We start from the raw sequence: 18,073 nt of genomic DNA on the forward strand, positions 1-18,073 counted from the left end.
GGTGTTTGATGTGTATCTTGGATAGATATCCTCTCATTTTTCTCTACATCTGGGAAATTTTCTGCCAACAGATCTTCAGCAATTCTCTCTCTCCCTTCTGCCCCTCATTCAGGTACTCCAATTGCTCATAAGTTATTCCTCTTGATAGAGTCCCAAGTAATTCTTAGGTTTTCTTCATTTCCTTAAATTCTTTTATGTGATTTTTCCTCAAGTAAGTTGGTGTCAATTGCTTTACCTTTAATCTCACTTATTCTGGCTTCCATTGCCTCAATTCTGCTCCTATGACTTTCTATTGACTTGTCTAATTCTGAAATTTTGTTGTTAATTTTCTGAATTTCTGTTTGCTCTCTCTGTATGGATGTTCGCAGCCTGTCAAATTTGTCAATTTGCTCTTCTGTGATCTTCTTAAATTCCTTTATTGCTTTGTCTGTTCTGCATTTTACCTGATCTCCTTCCTGATCTCTTGATGAGTTCTGTATATTAATCTTTTGTATTCTACCTCTGTTAATCTCTGGAAGTTCTCTTCCTCTGGAAGATTTCTTGATTCTTTGTTTTTGGAACTTGCTAAAGCCATCATCACCTGCCTCTTTATGTGATTTGATATTGACTGTTGTCTCCATGCCTTCAATAAGTTATTGTATTCATTTATGTTTGCTTACTGTGTTCCAGCTTCTTGTTTCATTTTGTTTTGACATGCCCAAATAGGGTGCTCATGTGAGCTGGTTTGATTATTGGTGCCTTTGAGGCTCTAACATCCTGTTGCCAGGTGTTTAGATTTGTTACTGTTTTTTTATGTAAGCCCAGGTATTCATTTACTTTTCCTTTGTGCATTCAGCTCAGGTGTCATGATAATCGGTCATCAAGTGTGTGGTGCAGGCCTTACCTACAGTCCTAGATGGGTGTGGTGATTAGAGTGGGCACAGGTATCTGGCTGCAGTAGTGGATCATGTGCTGAGCAGGCAGGGGGCTGATGGCTGCCTCAGAGTGTCTGGGAGGAAAATATGTCTCTGTTCCCTAGTGTACATAGGTGAGTTTTGCACCTGGAATATGGACATCCAAAACTGCTGGATGTAAAGACTTGGAGGCACCATTTAGTCTTGGACACCTGTTGTAGGTGGTTAGGTGACATGGGTAGATCCACTAGCCTGAGGTCCCTGATGTGAGTAGGTAAGGACCTTACCTAATGGGCAGAGAGGTGTCAAATGTCCCAAACCTGCCACACCACCATATAGCTGATACAGTGAATTTAGGCTTCAGGCACGTACTCTCTTGTACTGTGCTAATGAGGGCCTACCCATGAAGGTCTATGCAGGGATGAAAGGCACTCAAAGCCCGCAGACCCTTTAGGCCTGTGATTAGGCAAAGGGGCTATATCTGCCCTGAATTCTCAGCTTAGGGGAGCTGGCATATTATTTTTTTCCTGTTTGTTAATTTTTTCCCTCTCCCAGGCTGTGTGATGGGCCCTACCCAGGGGAAGAAGCAACTGACAATTGCTGAAGCCAATCCAAGACATGGTGCAGAGTGAGGAGAGAGCAGGGAGAGAGATTCTTCCCAAAGAGGGTGTTTTTTGATCTACTTGGTAAGTTAGGTGCTTGTACTTATCTTTTGTCAATTGAGGGCTGCTTCTCACTGGTTCTGGAGGGTTGAGCAGATTCTGCACTGCTTGGGCTTTCCTGATGTGGAAAACGAGTCCCGAACTCCACTGCTTGCCTCACCACGCTCATCATCTGATTCAGCCTGCAGAGTGCCAGTTCCTGCTGTGTCAGGTCTGGCAATTTCTAGCTGCTTTTGAACTGTCTGTCCCTCCCCCTGCCACTCAGTCTGATTCCTCAGCTTTGCTTTTGATGTTCAGGGCTCCTAGACTGTCATATATAATTGATTTACTTGTTTTTGTGGGTCTTTGTTGTAAGAGGGGCCACCAGAAGTGTCTGACAACTCCACCAACTTGGCCCCACCTCTCCAGAACTCTGGGACTTTTGAGTATTTTAGAGATAAATGGCTAGGAGGTTGAATGGTGATTTGTTTTCTGTCAGGAACTGGTAGGAAATAAAATGCTTACAAAAGAGTAATGATGTGATGTCAATGTGAAATTGACACACATGCAAAAAAAAAAAAAAAAAAAATCATGTCCTGGTGGTATCTGTATCTAAATGGACAAGGGAATAAGCCATGTTCATACGAAACCAACAGACCATTATTGGGAGGAAATTTTTAAAGAGATTTTTAGTAACTGTATTTAGAGGATTTCAATCTAAGCGCATTAAGGTCCCATCCTTTCAAAACTAATTTTAAGGCTACATTCATAAAAAAAAAAAAAAAAATTCATAAGCTGTAGATAAATGGAATGTTGTCACTTAGTCCTGATGTGTAGAGGTGAGCTGTATAATTAAACGATTTAAAGAGAAGGCTATAGAAACAAAATGCATGGGATACCTGAGAGTCCAAAGAGATCAAAAAAAGTGAGAGTTCACAGGACAGAATATTGTATTGGAGAAAATTAAACAGGAAAAGAAATCTGGAGATAACCGAGAAGTCCCCTTGAATATTTAGTAGAGTACTGATTAGTGTGTTTGTGGGTGTCTCTGTGTGTACAAACTATCCAAAGCCAGAGAAAAAACAATCCAAAAGATTTAAAGGAAATAGTACTTGGTATTCACGTAGGGTCTGGAATCATACCCATTCCCACTAGCCATATTGTAACACCTCATAATTCATAAGACTTTGGGTAAATTACTTAGAAGGATCTTTCCACTGTAGCTGGGAATAATTAGCCATATACTAAGTATCCTGCCTAATCATATTTAAAAGGAAGACACAAATAGATAAAACTATTTCCAAGTAACTTATCTGCATCCCAGAAAAAAAGAAAAAAAGCTCAATTATATATATATATTTAGGAATAAAAAATATGCAGCTCCAACCAAGGCAAAATTCACATTTGATGGAATAAATAAAAATTACCAAGCAGGTAAAGAAGCAGAATAAAATGGCCATAATGAGGAAGGAAATCAGTTAATCCAAATGGACCCAATGTTAGAGTTACAATGCAAGGAGATTAAAACAGTTGCTATAACTGCATTCCATTTGTTTAAAAAAGTTAAATACAGACATAGGGGATATAAAAAAAAATTAAATTTAACTTCTAAAAATAAACACTACAATATCTTCGATGAAATATACAATTGATAGGATTAATGGAAGATTAGATATGCCAAAGGAAAGATTAGTGAACTTGAATTCATGGTGATAGAAGCTAGGTGAATGAAACACAAGGAGAAAAGAATGTCAGTGAGGAATGTCACAATTTCAAGTGACTTTAGGTATCTATAATTGGAGTCTCTAAGGGAGAAAAGAGGGAAGTGGAGAGGTAAAATATTTGTACATAATATTTACAAATATTCTAATACTAATAAATAATGGCAATGCGTTTTCTAATTTTGGGGAAAACTATAAACCTACAATTCTAAGTGCCTCAACAAAACATAAACACAAGAAAGATGAAGAAAACTAAACCATGACAAATTGAAAACAAATTTCTTAAATCTGATGGTAAAAAAAAAAGCCATCATAGTATAAAAGCCATCATAGTATAGAAGATGTTAAACAGAGAGCAGCAAAGATTGTATAACAATAGATTTCTCAGAGAAACAGCAAAGGTGAGATCTGTTGAAAGTACTGAAAGAAGAACACGGTCAACTTAGAAATCTACACTTAAATCTAACCATATGAATATTTACCCAAAATGTCAAAAAATGTCACAGTGAATGAAAATTTTAGATCCAAATATATTTTACCTACAAGAGGCACATTTTAAAAATACAAGTAGAATAAAAAATAGTGTGAAAGCTATGCTAACACTAATCTAATGCAACTGGAGTGGCTGTATTTAGACAAATTAGGGTTTCAAACCAAAAATTATCATCAAAGAGAAAGAAATTCATTTAATAATTTTCGAGGGGTAAATTCATCATGAATATACAGTAATCCTAAACATTTGCTTATGTACCTAACAACAGAACTTGAAAATACATCAAGTAGACAGTGTTAGGAGAAATAGATAAATCCACAATTATAGTTCAAGATTTCACTAGCTTTCTCTCAATCACTGATAGAACAAGTAGGCAAAATATCAGTGAGGCTATAGAAGACATAAGCAACGCTCTCAACCAACTTGCCCTAATTGATATCTATAAAACACTATCTAAGAATGGTACGATACACATTCTTTTCAAGTGCACATGGGACATTTTCCAGAATAGACCATATTCTGGTCCATAAAACCAATCTCAATAAATGTAAAAGGATTCAAGTTATACAAAGTATGTTCTCTGATTACAATGGAAATAAATTAGAAGTAACAAAAATAAAAAAAAAAATAGCTCTAGAAAATCCCCAAATGCTGGAAACTAAATAACACATTTCTAAAATAACCTATAGATCAAAGAAGAAAGCAAAAAGGAAATTAGGTACTATTTTCAACTTAATGAAAATGAAAACACAGCATTTCAAAACATGTGGGATGTTTTGCAGCATCCTTACATATTTAAAGGATGAACCCTTCTATTAGAGAATAAGACAGAGTTCAAATCAATGATTTTAGCTTTCACTATAAAAAAGTTTAGAAACGCAAATTAAATACAGACTAAGAAGAAAATAAATAATGAATATCAGGGCAGAAATCAATGAATTAGAAAACAGAAAACTGAATGGTAAATAAGCACAACAAAAGACTCTCAACATCATTAGCCATTAGGGAAATGCAAATTAAAAGCACCTTTTAGAATGACTAAAACTAACGGCAATGTCCATAGTAAGTACTGACCAGGATATGGGGGAACTAGAACGCTCCCACACTGCTAGTGGGAATCCGAAATGGCACAACCACTTTAGAAAATGGTTTGGCAGTTTCTTAAAAAGATAAATACACACTTATCATATGATCCTTCCATTACACTCATAGGTATTTATGCAAGAGAAACAAAAGCGTACCTTCATACAAAGACGTGGACGTAAATTCTCCTAGCAAGCAGCTTTATTTGTAATAGTCTGCAACTGGAAACTACTCAAATATCGATCAACAGAGGAAAGGACAAACACATTTTTGCTGTATTCTTAAATGGAATCATTTCAGGAATAAATGAAATTAGCTCTTTATATAAGCTAAAAGATGGCTGAATTTCAAAATAATTGTGATGGGTGAATGAAGCCAGACCCATTACAAAAAAAAAAATGTATAAATAATTCCATTTGTATTAAATTCTTTCTATTGCAGACTAATCTACAGTGACAGAAAGCAGACCAGTTGCCTAGAGACAGGAGAGGCAGTCAGGGAGAGGCAGGGAGATGGGATTACAAAGGTGCTAGAGGAAAATTTGCAGTTGATTAATATGCTAATTATTTTGATGGTATTTATGGTTTAGTAGGGGTATATATTTGTTAAATTTATCATATGGTACACTTTAAATATGTATCAATTATTTTATGTCAATTATACCTCAGTAAATCTGTTAATAGTTTTTTTTTTTTTAAGTATACACAGAATACTTAACCTCTCTGTTCAGTCTCCTTTCTTATCTGTAAGTGGGTATAACATCAGCCCTACCTGGCAGAGTACCTAGCAGATAGAAAACAATTAATGATACCCATTATCACCGTGTTTTGTTGCTCTTCTCCACTCTCTCTTTTCTAAAGTCAAGCCCTAAGTTTTGCAAAATCGATTAGGATATGAGCATGTCCTGGGAATGTATGAAAAACTGTGATACATGAATGATCATAGTGATAGCCAAGGAATATACCCACAAATACAGATACTACTGGACCAGAGACTTACTGGTTAGGTGATAGAAGGGATCCGTCTTCCCACTGCCAGGACCCATTTGTTGAAATTCTCACTAGTCCCATCCAGTGATATGACTTCAACAGTTTAAAGAAATCCTGTTTGAAACCACAAATAAACCATAAATATAGTCAGTGCTTAAAACTGTGGTAAACACAAGGGCATAAGCATTTAATTGTTCCATCTTACACTTGTGGAAAATGCTCTGTCCCCTAACTAGTATAATCTCCACATACGCAGCACATACACAATTCCTGCAATGTCTGTACTTTCTTACTTTTCGTACATAACATTTGGCTTCCTATTAAAGTATCTAAATTTAAATCTATCCATTTTCTATAACACAAATCAGAAAATCATTTAAAATAAAAAGATTGGAGACTAGGGATTTAATGATGTTTCCCATGATTGCATGAGGTATATACCTATATTTTCAAAACATATATGGTTGATTCTCATAATTTTGGGGGTTACATTCTATACAGATGTCATGAACACTGAATCAGTGAATACTAAACCATTGCTCTTAGGGGAAATACAGAGTTAAATTCTTAAAAAAACCTCTGGTCACAACAATTTTGTAATGTAATCGATAGAGAACCTTATTTTGTGTGTTTATATTTAAAGAACAGATCTGTCTTAAAAGCACAGCCAGAATACTTCTTAAAAGCCAGAATGCTCCTTAAAAAAGGTAAGACTTCATATCACTTACTTTGGACAAGTTATCAGAAGAGACCAGTCCCTCGAGAAGGACATCGTACTTAGTAAAGTAGAAGGTCAGCAAAAAAGAGGAAGACCTTCAACGAGATGGGTTAAGTTAGCACAGTGGCTGCAACAATTGTGAGGATGGTGCAGGGTAGTACAACATTTCATTCTGTCATACATAAGGTTGCTTTGAGTCACAGCTGACTCAAAGGCACCTGACAACTGCAACAGCATGTTTAAAGACACCTTATTTAATGCATATATTGTTGATTCATTAGTGCTGAGCTCATGGCCAACATCACAGTAACTTATGCTTGAATGGAGCTTATCTGTTATTGTTGTTGTCATGTGAGGGGATTGCAACGCATAGTGAAGCTTATCTAACACATGCATTTTCTCTGAAAGGCACATCTTAGCCTTGTTACACTTAGGAGCACTTCCGCACTTCAACACTACACATGGAAGACCTTTTTAAACAGCAAAATTACCAACAAAAGGCACAAAAGTATGAAAAAAGTACCACTAAACAGACCACAAAAGCATATTCATTTACAGTAAGAGAGCTGAAACGAAGTCAGAGCTTTGCCTTGTTTGACCTCAGATGGGAACATGCACGTCTGGTGACTCAAATTTTTGCCACTCTGTACGTGTCCATGAATGACTGTAAAAGCACCATAAGTATTCTTTTGGGGTTAAAAATAAATTTTAGTAAGTAGGCAAATTAAAAAACCCTTTGCTGTGAGTGGATTCCCACTCATAGTGACCCTAACACAGAGTAGAACTGCCCCATAGTTTCCAAGGAGCTCCTGGTGGATCCAAACCGCTGACCTTTTATTTATGTATTTATTTACTTACTTATCTATCTATCTATTTATTTATTTTTGGTTAGCGGCTGTAGCACTAACCAAAAATAATTTCCAGCAGGCAAATTAGTAAATGCAAAATCTGCAGAAAATGAAGATTGACTTTACTCTCTTGCTTTCAAGGTGATGTAAGATCAAATGACATAACAGAGGTAAAATGGTTATTACATTGTCAAACATTTTGAATCTAACATATTTGTTATGACACTTAGTTTCTTATGCACATCTTAAGATTCTAATAAGCATTCATCTGCTCACCCCTTTTACAGGATAGAAAGTTATTGATGGGGAAACTGTCAAAGAGGTAAACTAAAGAGAAAAGTACATTGTAAGTGAATCAACCATTGACTTTTGACGTTAATTAAAGCAATATTAAAGGTTTTCCATTGTACATTCTATTAATTGTGAGAACGTGCCATTCAATACGACGTTAGCAATAACTTCATCGTCTTGCCTGAGATGACTCAGTGGGTTAGTAGCATAAGGAAGGTATACATATATTTCAAGTCTGTATTCCAGTAAATTGCCTCTTATGTTAGGACTAAATATAGGAAGAAGAAATAAAACTAATACTCAACCTGGTCTTCTTTGCTATATATCTTCAGGAGGCTGGAATTTTGAGACTCACATGAAGCTTGACTCTGGTACCAGCTTTTACTCTCATTAAAAAATTGGTAACAGTTATTTTTATAACACATCCAGTTTTTAGGACATGGGCCACAGTAACTTTCTAGAAAGGAAGATTATATTATTAAATCTGTCTGAACATTTTAGCAGATTTTGTCTAGACTACTTGAATGCCCTTCCCATTTCAACTTTAAAATTCCATACAAACCGTTATTTTCATACCCAAGGATACATCCCTATACATTTAAATTGAAAGACATGTCAGAACTAAGTATCCTCTACTTTTTACAAGTACTCCCTTACTGTATATATATACATATACGATAAAAAAGAATAACTTGCATGATAAAAAAAACTACTGTGAATTATGGACTAACAATAATCATTTCCTGATACACATCTATATCCTAGCATACGTATTTTTTAAAAACCCCAAAGCCATTGCCATTGAGTCAATTCTGATTCAGGGCGAGTCCATATATTAAAGGGTAGAAGTGCTCCATAGGGTTTTCTTGGCTTTAATTTTTACAGAAGCAGTATACCAGGCCTTCTTCAGGGAGCCACTGGGTGGGTTCAAACTGCCAACCTTTCGGTTAGCTGACGATTGGAAACTGCTTGGGCCACCCAGGCTCTCTAGTATGAATAGATGTACATGATTTATGGTGAAAAATATTAGAAAATATCCACTTACCATTCAAAGAAATTGGAGATTGTTGGTGGAATAATGCTATTAAAATAATCACGACAATTAAAAGGTTTTGTGATGTTAGTTCAAGCAAAACTAGCTTACAAATTTTAAGACTAATTGCAAAACATAATAAGAATACTTATTCAAGTTTGCTAGCTTACTTTCCTGTGCTTCTGAGTACTAATCAAACTAATCTATCACAATTGTTAGATCAACAAAGCTTCAATTTACTTTTGTTATCACTTACAATTCATGAATATGATACTCGATATTGTTACCACAACAATGAAGCGGATCCCCATAGCTACAGCAATGAAACGACCAAGAAAAAATGGAGATGCTGTCAAAGAAAAAAAAAAAGAGAGGTCAGAAAAAGGATAGAGGGTTCAGGTACCTTTGTATTTAAGATAAAGATTAGAGCAGTTTTTAGGGGGATAGTTATGGAGACACTATGATTTGGAATTGACTCGACAGCAATGGGTTTGGTTTTTTGGTTTTAGTTATTAGTGCTTTTCTGCCATAATTATGTTTCTCAGAAAAAGTAAGGTAAATAATTTGTAAATCAATTTGTAAAACAAGAGTATGAACATATAAATAAAATAACCCCTCCTTTTTTTTTATACCCCCACCCCCACCCCAGGAGCTCTGGTTTCACAGTGGTTAAGCACTGGGCTGCTAAACAAGAGGTCAGCAGTTTGAACCCACCAACAGGATCACCATGAGAGAAAGATGTGACTGTCTGCTTCCATAAAGATGACAGCCTTGGAAACCTTATGGGGCAATTCTACTCTGTCCTATAGGGTCACTATGAGTCGGAATTGACTTGACGGCAACTGGTTTATTTCTTCCCCAGGTCCTCCAGTCTCCCCTAGGATAAATCAAAGTTGCCAATTTTGATTGTCTTTATAGGTGCAATAATAAATATAGGCAGTCAGTTCCCCTTAATCATCTTTTTAAGACACAAATTTAAGAAAATACATAACATATCCTGAAACTTAACTTTTCACTTAGGAAAATGTCCTGGTGATCATTGCCTATTGTCATGGATTGAATTGTGTCCCCCAAAAATATGTGTGAACTTGGTTAGGCAGTGATTCCCAGTGTTGTGTGATTGTCCACCATTTTGTCATTTGTTGAGATTTTCCTGTGTTGTAAATCCTATCACTATGACGTTAATAAGATGGATTAGTAGCAGTTATATTGATGAGATCTATAAGATTAGGTAGTGTCTTAAGCCAATCCCTTTTGAGATATAAAAGAGAGAAGCAAGCAGAGAGTTATGGGGACCTCATACTACCAAGAAAGCAGTGCCAGGTTCAGAGTGCATCCTTTGGACTTGAGGTTCCTGCGCTGAAATATTCCCAGACCAAGGGAAGAATGATGACAAGGACCTTCCCCCAGAGCCGACTGAGAGAGAAAGCCTTACTCTAAAGCCAGAGCCCTGAATTCGAACTTATAGCCTATGGGATTGTGAGAGACTAACCCTCTCTTTGTTAAGGCCATCAACTTGTGGTGTTTCTGCTACAGCACCACTAGATGACTAGGATACCTATCATGCCTTAGAAAGCTGTCTCATTTTCATAACTAGCTAGTTATATTGTATTTCATTGATGTTGGACAAAATCTAATTATTGACAGACTTTTAATTTTTTTCCAATGAATATTTAAATTAATTCTAAGTTTTAGGTTTTAGAAATAATGATACAGTTTATGACATTCATATGCACCTTAGTGCATATTTTTAAGTACCTCTCTAGGAAAATCCTCATAAGTGTAATTACAAGTATATTTAAAATTTTTGCAGTAATGGAAAATTCTAGTCCAAACAGGTTTTGCCAATTTACATAGTACCAAAAATAAATATAAATATCTATTTTCCCACACCTTTCTTAGCACTGAAATTATTTATATTTTGAATTTTATAAAATTTACTAATCTTGATAGGCAAAAATTTTCAATTTTAACCTTATTAACTCCTAATATATGATTAAACTTTTTTACTATAGTTGAAGAATTTTTCATTTCCCTTCTCAGGGACACTTTTGTTTTTATTAGGTTGCTGGATTGGTTCCTATGTGTAGGTTAAGAATATTGGCTCAGTTCTTACTGTATGTTTTGCAACATACACCTCAGTTTTTATTTTTGTTTTCACTTTGTTTATGATACTTTTGGCATGTTGAGTATTTAATTTTTCTGTGGTTGACTTGATCAAACTTTCTTTATGACTTTTGCTTTTCTTTTTTTTTTGGTTATAAATACAAATGTTTTTGTTATTCTGAGTTTATAAAACAAATTTACGCACATTTTGTCATACTGTCGTATTATTCCTTTTTTTCATTTGACTCATTTGGTATTTTTTTAGTGTGTGTCTCTATAATAAATTAGGTAGAAACTCAATAAAAGTTGTTTGTTTTTCCAAGGGGGCACTCAGTTTTCTAACACTACTTACTAAATAAACCAGTGTACCCTCACTGATATGATAGACCACCATTAGCATATATTACATTACTGTATGCTTTAACCTTGATTTCTAGATTCTCAAGTCTATCTTTCCATTCAAACTGTTTATAAAATTTCTCTAGCTTTATAATATGCTTTATGTTTTTAGCATCATTGTTGTTATGTTAAATCCTTTTTAAAAATGTTTTTTCTTTTATCGTACTTTTTTTAGTTTTTTTTTTTTCTTTTTTATGAAGATTTTTTGCTCTTATATATATGATGGCATTTCTTCCATCACATTTTTCTTATTTTTTTAGTTAAGAAGGCAATTTTTGTGTTTTAATTTTCAACTGTTTGCATATTGATTTCCTTACTCTTTTCAATAATTTGAAGTGATGCTTTCTAAGTTTTTTTGTCAGATTTAAAATGATGTATTTTGCAAATAATGTTAGCTTTGTCTTTATATTCTAATTTCATAATACTTTTTTTTTTCTTTTTCTTGTTTAATTTCTTTGGCTGGTACCAACATAGCAATATAACAACTTAAGCAAAAACGATAGTGAAAATTCTTGCCTTTTTTTAATTTTAATGAAAATGCTTCTAGAATTTTACCAATAAGCACAGTTATGGCTTTTGAATATGTATGTATATACATACAACCTGTTGCCCTTGAGTGGATTCCTATAGTGACTCTATAGGACAGAGTAGAACTGTCCCATAGGGTTTCCAAGGCTATAAATCTTCACCGAAGCAGACTGCCACATCTTTCTCCCACAGAGCTGCTAGTGGAGTCTGAACTGCTGACCTTTTGGTTAGCAGTCGAGAGCTCTTTACTTACATATACAAACCAAACCAAAAACCAAGCCCAGTGCCGTGGAGTCGATTCCAACTCATAGCGACCATATAGAGCAAAATATAACTGCCCTATAGAATTTCCAAGGAATGCCTGACAGATTCTAACTGCCAACCTTTTGGTTAGCAGCTGTAGCACTTAACCACTACGCCACCAGGGTTTCCATACGTATCTTAAATAAAGGATATTACTTGTTTATATTTTAGAGGTCTTGAAAATTAAGCTCTTTTTAATTAAGATTCTCATTGATTTTCATTCGATGCTTGTCATAATTATGGGTATGATCATATAATCTTTCCTTTTGATTGTTAGACCTTGGATGTTTGCATTCCTAGAATTAACCCTTAGAAAGTAATGCTATTTGCTAAGGTGGTCTGTTCTTTTTGTGTGAGCTATCTCAAGCTCTATTATCAGTGATATCCTGGCTTGGTAAAAATTATTAGATAGCATTTATTACTCACTTCACTCAGGAGCAGTTCTATAAGTACAGTTGAGTCATGACCTCCATAGTGGTTAAGAACATAACTGTGGAGGACATTTTTCTTTCTTTATCTTTTGTTTTTCCATTTCCATTTATTCTTTCTTCAAGCTAGTTGCTCAACAATCCCTTAGAAACTCCTGTCTCATTGTACCTTATGGGACACAGTAGAACAGCCCCCATAGGGTTTCCAAGGAGCGACTGGTGGATTTGAACTGTCAACCTTTTGGTTAGCAGCTGAGCTCTATAACTACTGAGACACCAGGGCTCCACTGAATGATTACTACTGATTTAACTACAGAGTTTTCAAGGTTCACTTAGTATTCTGAAAGAAGAAGATAAATGGAATATAAGACTTACTATTTTCTCTACCTTTGCTTGGGATTAGTAGAGGTCTTTGCCTTTGGCATTGTGTACAGGCACCACGGTTTGCTAGTCCAAAGTTATGATTATGAAATTCACTCATCTCTGTAGAAAGACAATTCAGGCCAATATAAGACTTGACCTTTTTGCCACTTGAGGCAAAATTTTTTAAAATTCAACTTGCCATTTCCATAAATATATTTCCACTGAATATACTTTTTGAAGTATAATAACATGAATTTATTTTGTTTCATATTACTTCATTCCTTGGATGCTTACACTTTGTAATATAAATAAAATATGTTTATTGCATTACAAAATATCTTTAACAAGATCCTATGTATTATTAAACAAGTAAATTCATAATATATAATGAAATCTGGTGTTAAAATTAAGACACCAATAAAGTGAAGAAGACAGAGGCCTAGGGAGATAAATATTTAAGACTAGATCTACATTTACTAACTAGTTAACCACACGTGAATGATTTACTTTTTGCTCCTGTTTTGTCATTATGGAAAGAAGAAAGGAGAAAGAAGGAGGGAGGTAAGAACCTAAGGAGGGAGGAAGGGAAGAAGAAAGAAAGAGAGCTGGGGAAAGAAGCAGGGAGGGAGTGGAGGAGAGAGAAAGGAAGGAAGAAAGGAAAGAAGGAACCAGTACAACCTAGTATAGATATTTCAAAAAAGAAATAAAGTAACATGAACTTAGTACCAATAGTGCCAAGCACATAGTAAGCACTTAGTAAATGCTAGTGTGTGTAATTTTCTTTAGAGTGAAGGAAATAGAAAGGCTAAAATACTAAGTCCTAAAGTTTTCAGATAGAGTCTTGTATCTGACAAAAAACAAGCAAAAATTATTTTTGCTCTCTTCTTGAAATATTATCATTTACTGAATATTGAAAAACCCTTTATAAATGACATTATGTCTTTTAAATCTAAAATTAGATTTAAACATTGTTTTCCATATAATACATACTTTAATTATTAAACCGATGAAGTAAAGAAGGTAAGCATTTCTTTATGGATAGGAAAGTGAATATTAGAGATGGTCAAAAACATATTGTTTATGTAATATAATGTTACCAACCATGAGTAATTTATAACATTTTTGGTTAAGAAGCACTTTCAGATATAAACCATCTAATTTAAATCTCACAAAAATTTAGGAAGACAAATACAGCCTATTTTTTGTTTTATATATCTTATTCGATAGACAATGAAACTAAAATGCATAGAGGCTGTGGATTCCCTTAGATCTCAAAAATGGAGAGCAGTAAAAGTTGATTAAAATTAAATTCTGACTCCAAATCCTGATGCCATTTCACTACTTCAAGCTGCCTCAAACGTGAGTGGCTGTACTCTAAGTAGTTAATAAATTAAGGAAAAAAGTTTTCGAGTTTTTTGTGACTTGATTAAAAAGGAACTTAAAGTGAATCAGAATAAATTTCTTTTCTAATGTCACATGTATGGAAACCCTGGTGGCATAGTGGTTAAGTGCTACCCCTGCTAACCAAAAGGTTGGCAGTTGGAATTCGCCAGGCACTCCTTGGAAACTCTACAGGGCAGTTCTACTCTGTCCTATAGGGTCCCTACAAGTTGGAGTCGACTCGACGGCAGAGGGTTTGGTTTTTGGTTTTTTAATGTCATATATGTGCCACGGATTTCGTTTTACTTAGATCTACAAACAACACCCATGAAAGCACCAGTCAAGAAATCGTTGGGCAAATCTACTGCAAAAGACCTCTTTAAAGTGTTAAAAAGCAAAAGTGTCACCTTGAAGACTAAGGTATGCCTGACCCAAGCCCTGGTGTTTTCAATCGCCTCCTATGTATGTGAAAGCTGGATGATGAATAAAGAAGACCGAAGAAGAATTGACACCCTTGAATTGTGGTATTGGTGAAGGGTATTGAATACACCACGGACACCCAAAAGAATGAGCAAATCTGATTTGGAAGAAGTATAACCAGAATGCTCCTTAGAAGCAAGGATGGTAACACTACCTCTCACATACTTCGGACATGTTGTCAGGAGGGATCTGTCCCTGGAGAAGGACATAATGCTTAGTAAAGCAGAGGGTCAGTAAAAAAAAAAAGGAAGACCCTCAACGAAATTAATCGACATAGTGGCTGCAGCAATGGGCTCAAGCATAACAACAGATTGTGAGGATGGTGCAGGACCAGGCGGTGTTTCATTCTGTTGTACATAGGGTCACCATGAGTCGGAACCGACTCGAACACACCTAACAACATGTCATATATGTTTGTATAAAATTCTGGGTATCTTAAAATTACACAGAAGCAAAACTGCAGAAAATTCATACCCAAGCTGTGATGAGACCTCCGACCACGGATCAACCCCATCATATAATTATTACTTCACATGTAACTCAGAGATGAATCCAAACATCTTCATTCCACAAAGGTTTCCTGAATAAAATAAAATTGGGCATTTTATTTTTTTCTGTACACTTTCTTTGTGGCAAGGGGGAAGATTTTGATTGGAATAATTAGAATACAGAAATGTTTCCTTCCAGGCATGGTTAAAAAAGGAAAGAAAGGAAATGAAAATTTATAAAAAGCCAGGTAATTTTACAAAATTCTCTTGGTTGTGAAATAATAACCAATCGTGTCAAAAGTGTCATTAAAATATCAAGGATGTTTTAAGCTATTTAATCAAAAATATTTTATACCACTGATACTAAATGGCAGGCAACACATTTTTCTGTTTTTAGTTGTTTTATTTTATTTGTTAATAACCGACATTTGTGATAGCTCTTTTAGGGACACATGAATTTGTGTCATCTGGTTTTTTTCCAAGCACATTCAAATTCAACTTTTTCCCACATTACTATCATTAACAACAAACCATTACTGCCATCATCATTAACAAAAATCAATAAACATTTGCTTAAATAGTAATGTACAGTGTCTAGTACAGCCCCAGACAGTATCATATCTACTTAACAAATATTTAGAGTTGCTTAGATTTTAAAAAAGCAAAACCTTTTCCATATTTGAGGAGGATGGTTGGAAGAAACAAATATAACTTGTTTCATTTGCAAGTAAAGTTGTGTATCACAGAATGTTTGCAAAATAACAGAAAACACACTAAGTGCCTGAGGATTCAAACTGGATCTCAACTCTTCTGAACCCAGTGTGAAGATTCATTCTTCTACTTTTGTTTAGCAGTAAGCCTCCTTCTGACACAGATCGTTCTGATTCTGTGTCCAGTCTCTTCAGTAAGAGTAATACTATCCTAATTTACGTACCATCAAATACAGTGAAAAATAATATAACTCAGGAGCGACCAGTATCCCTTGCCCAGAGTAATTCTATTTAAACATTCTAAGAAACAATTAGAATTACTGTTATGGTAATTATAAATTTTAATAATATTTTCAGAAACTTTTTTGAGACTGAAACAATGTATTTCCTCCTTTCTTGATTAATACTTGGTAAACACACACACTCACACACATATACACACACCTGATTAGAGAGGGAAGGTCCTGAATCTTGTAGATAAAAGCCACCTATACAACTGACAACTTTAGCTATGTCCTCAGTTCCTAATTTATAATTGAAATTAAAAATGTTCAGTTAACTTTCACTTCTGAGAAAGACATGTTAGATGTTATTCTAGCTTCACTTCCCTGTTGAAAAAGCACAGCAGAAACCACAATACTTGCACCTTATTACTACGGAGAGTATTTGTCTAGTTGTGTGGGTGAGGTGTGATCAACTATGGTTGGATAAATGTTAGATCCTAAAAACTTTGAACAACCTAAAAATGATAGTTTCAGTAATAAGTAGCACAGGGTCTTTAGAAACAAATGATGGGACTATATAATACCTTCTGAATAAGAAGTGAAAATTTATCATCACATATGCAAGTAAGAACTATATGGAAACCAACAGAGAAGAAAATTAAATACACTTCTTAGTCGCCCTGCAGTAAAGCTGTTTTCAGGAGTCCTGGTGGTCCGGTGGTTAAGAACTTGGCTGCTAACCAAAAGGTTGGCTGTCAGAGTCACCAGCCCCTCCTTGGAAAAGGGCAGTTCTATTCTGTCTTATAGGGCTGCTATGCGTCAGAACTGACTTGATGGCAACGGGTTTTTTTTTTTTTTTTTTGGTTTAAATATACACACACACAGAGTACATATATGTGTATTGACATATATATGACCTTCCAATTATAAAACTATAAAATACATAAAAATAACTGTAGAATATATACAAAACAGAGAGTTGTGTAATAAACAATTATGCACCCGGCTTAAACAATCATCGACTCACAGCCAATATTGTTTCGTCCATGATATACATGCATGTGTCAGGTCCATATTTGCTTATAAATCCATCTTTGCCGTTTTCTCCTTTTCCCTTGCAGACACTACTCCCTATATTAGCTGGAATGAAAAAAAAAAAAAAATATGGAACATCATGGCAGAGTCTATGGACATCAAAAATAAAATAAAAAAGATTTTACAAATGAGTCGATACCAATCCTGGTGAGAAATGGGCACATTTCTTGAAAAATACAATTGCTCTTGAAATGTTTAAATAGGAGAATAAGAAAGCTTTGTCTGTGTCTTAGAAATATTTTCCAGGGTTATTTTATTCTCCTATTTACACATATCAGGAAGGGAAAGCAGTCACCAATACCACTGGTTTTCAATACCATTGTTGAGCTCCTTCAGCACATTTGACTACTACAGAAAATCAAAGGTATAGGACTTAAAAACAACAAAAAATGTTTGCTGATGATATGGTTATCTACATAGAACACAAACAAAAAATTACTGACCAATTAATAGAAGTAATAAAAAGAGCATAAGTGAATCTAGCATTAATTTGCAAAGCCATTATATTTCTAAAGATAGAAACAATTACTATTTTTTAATAGGTCTTTAACAATAGCAATAGAAACACTATTAGGCACTTAGAGTAAATCTAAGAAAAATAGGCAAGATCTATCTGGAACTTATATAATTTCATAGAAATATGTTTTAAAAAATTTAATTTTATAGGCCAACACGTGTTGTGTTTCTACTGAATATAAAAGTGTCAATACTGTAAAATTATTTCAGATATCCAATTCAACTCTAATCAATATCCCACTTACTTGGAAAAAGAAAAAATATTTGGAAGGAAACTTGAATTTCTTTCTCAATGCTATGCATAAGGTCACTCTGTAATAGTCATGATGGCACATTTACTGAG

The 18,073-nt window shown here is 34.8% G+C and overlaps 1 protein-coding gene across 5 annotated transcripts in view; it reads right to left on the reverse strand.

The window, feature by feature from the left end:
- The window catches only part of KLRK1 (killer cell lectin like receptor K1), a 59,417-nt gene extending 42,919 nt beyond the window's left edge, over nt 1-16,498 (reverse strand). For 3 of the 5 annotated variants that reach the window (XM_049882488.1, XM_049882487.1, XM_049882484.1), the window contains exons 1-7: nt 16,340-16,498; nt 15,172-15,277; nt 12,850-12,957; nt 8,967-9,059; nt 8,723-8,758; nt 7,983-8,134; nt 5,831-5,934 (exon numbers count right to left, since the gene is read on the reverse strand). In XM_049882488.1, coding sequence (XP_049738445.1) covers nt 5,831-5,934; nt 7,983-8,134; nt 8,723-8,758; nt 8,967-9,059; nt 12,850-12,957; nt 15,172-15,214 — 536 coding nt within the window. In that variant the 5' untranslated portion in view covers nt 15,215-15,277; nt 16,340-16,498. The remainder of the gene's footprint in view (nt 1-5,830; nt 5,935-7,982; nt 8,135-8,722; nt 8,759-8,966; nt 9,060-12,849; nt 12,958-15,171; nt 15,278-16,339) is intronic. The other 2 variants (XM_049882485.1, XM_049882489.1) reach the window with 2 other exon arrangements.
- Between the last annotated feature and the right edge of the window lie 1,575 nt (nt 16,499-18,073).

This window comes from Elephas maximus, chromosome 4 (genome assembly GCF_024166365.1).
Source record: "Elephas maximus indicus isolate mEleMax1 chromosome 4, mEleMax1 primary haplotype, whole genome shotgun sequence".
Taxonomy (NCBI): domain Eukaryota; kingdom Metazoa; phylum Chordata; class Mammalia; order Proboscidea; family Elephantidae; genus Elephas; species Elephas maximus.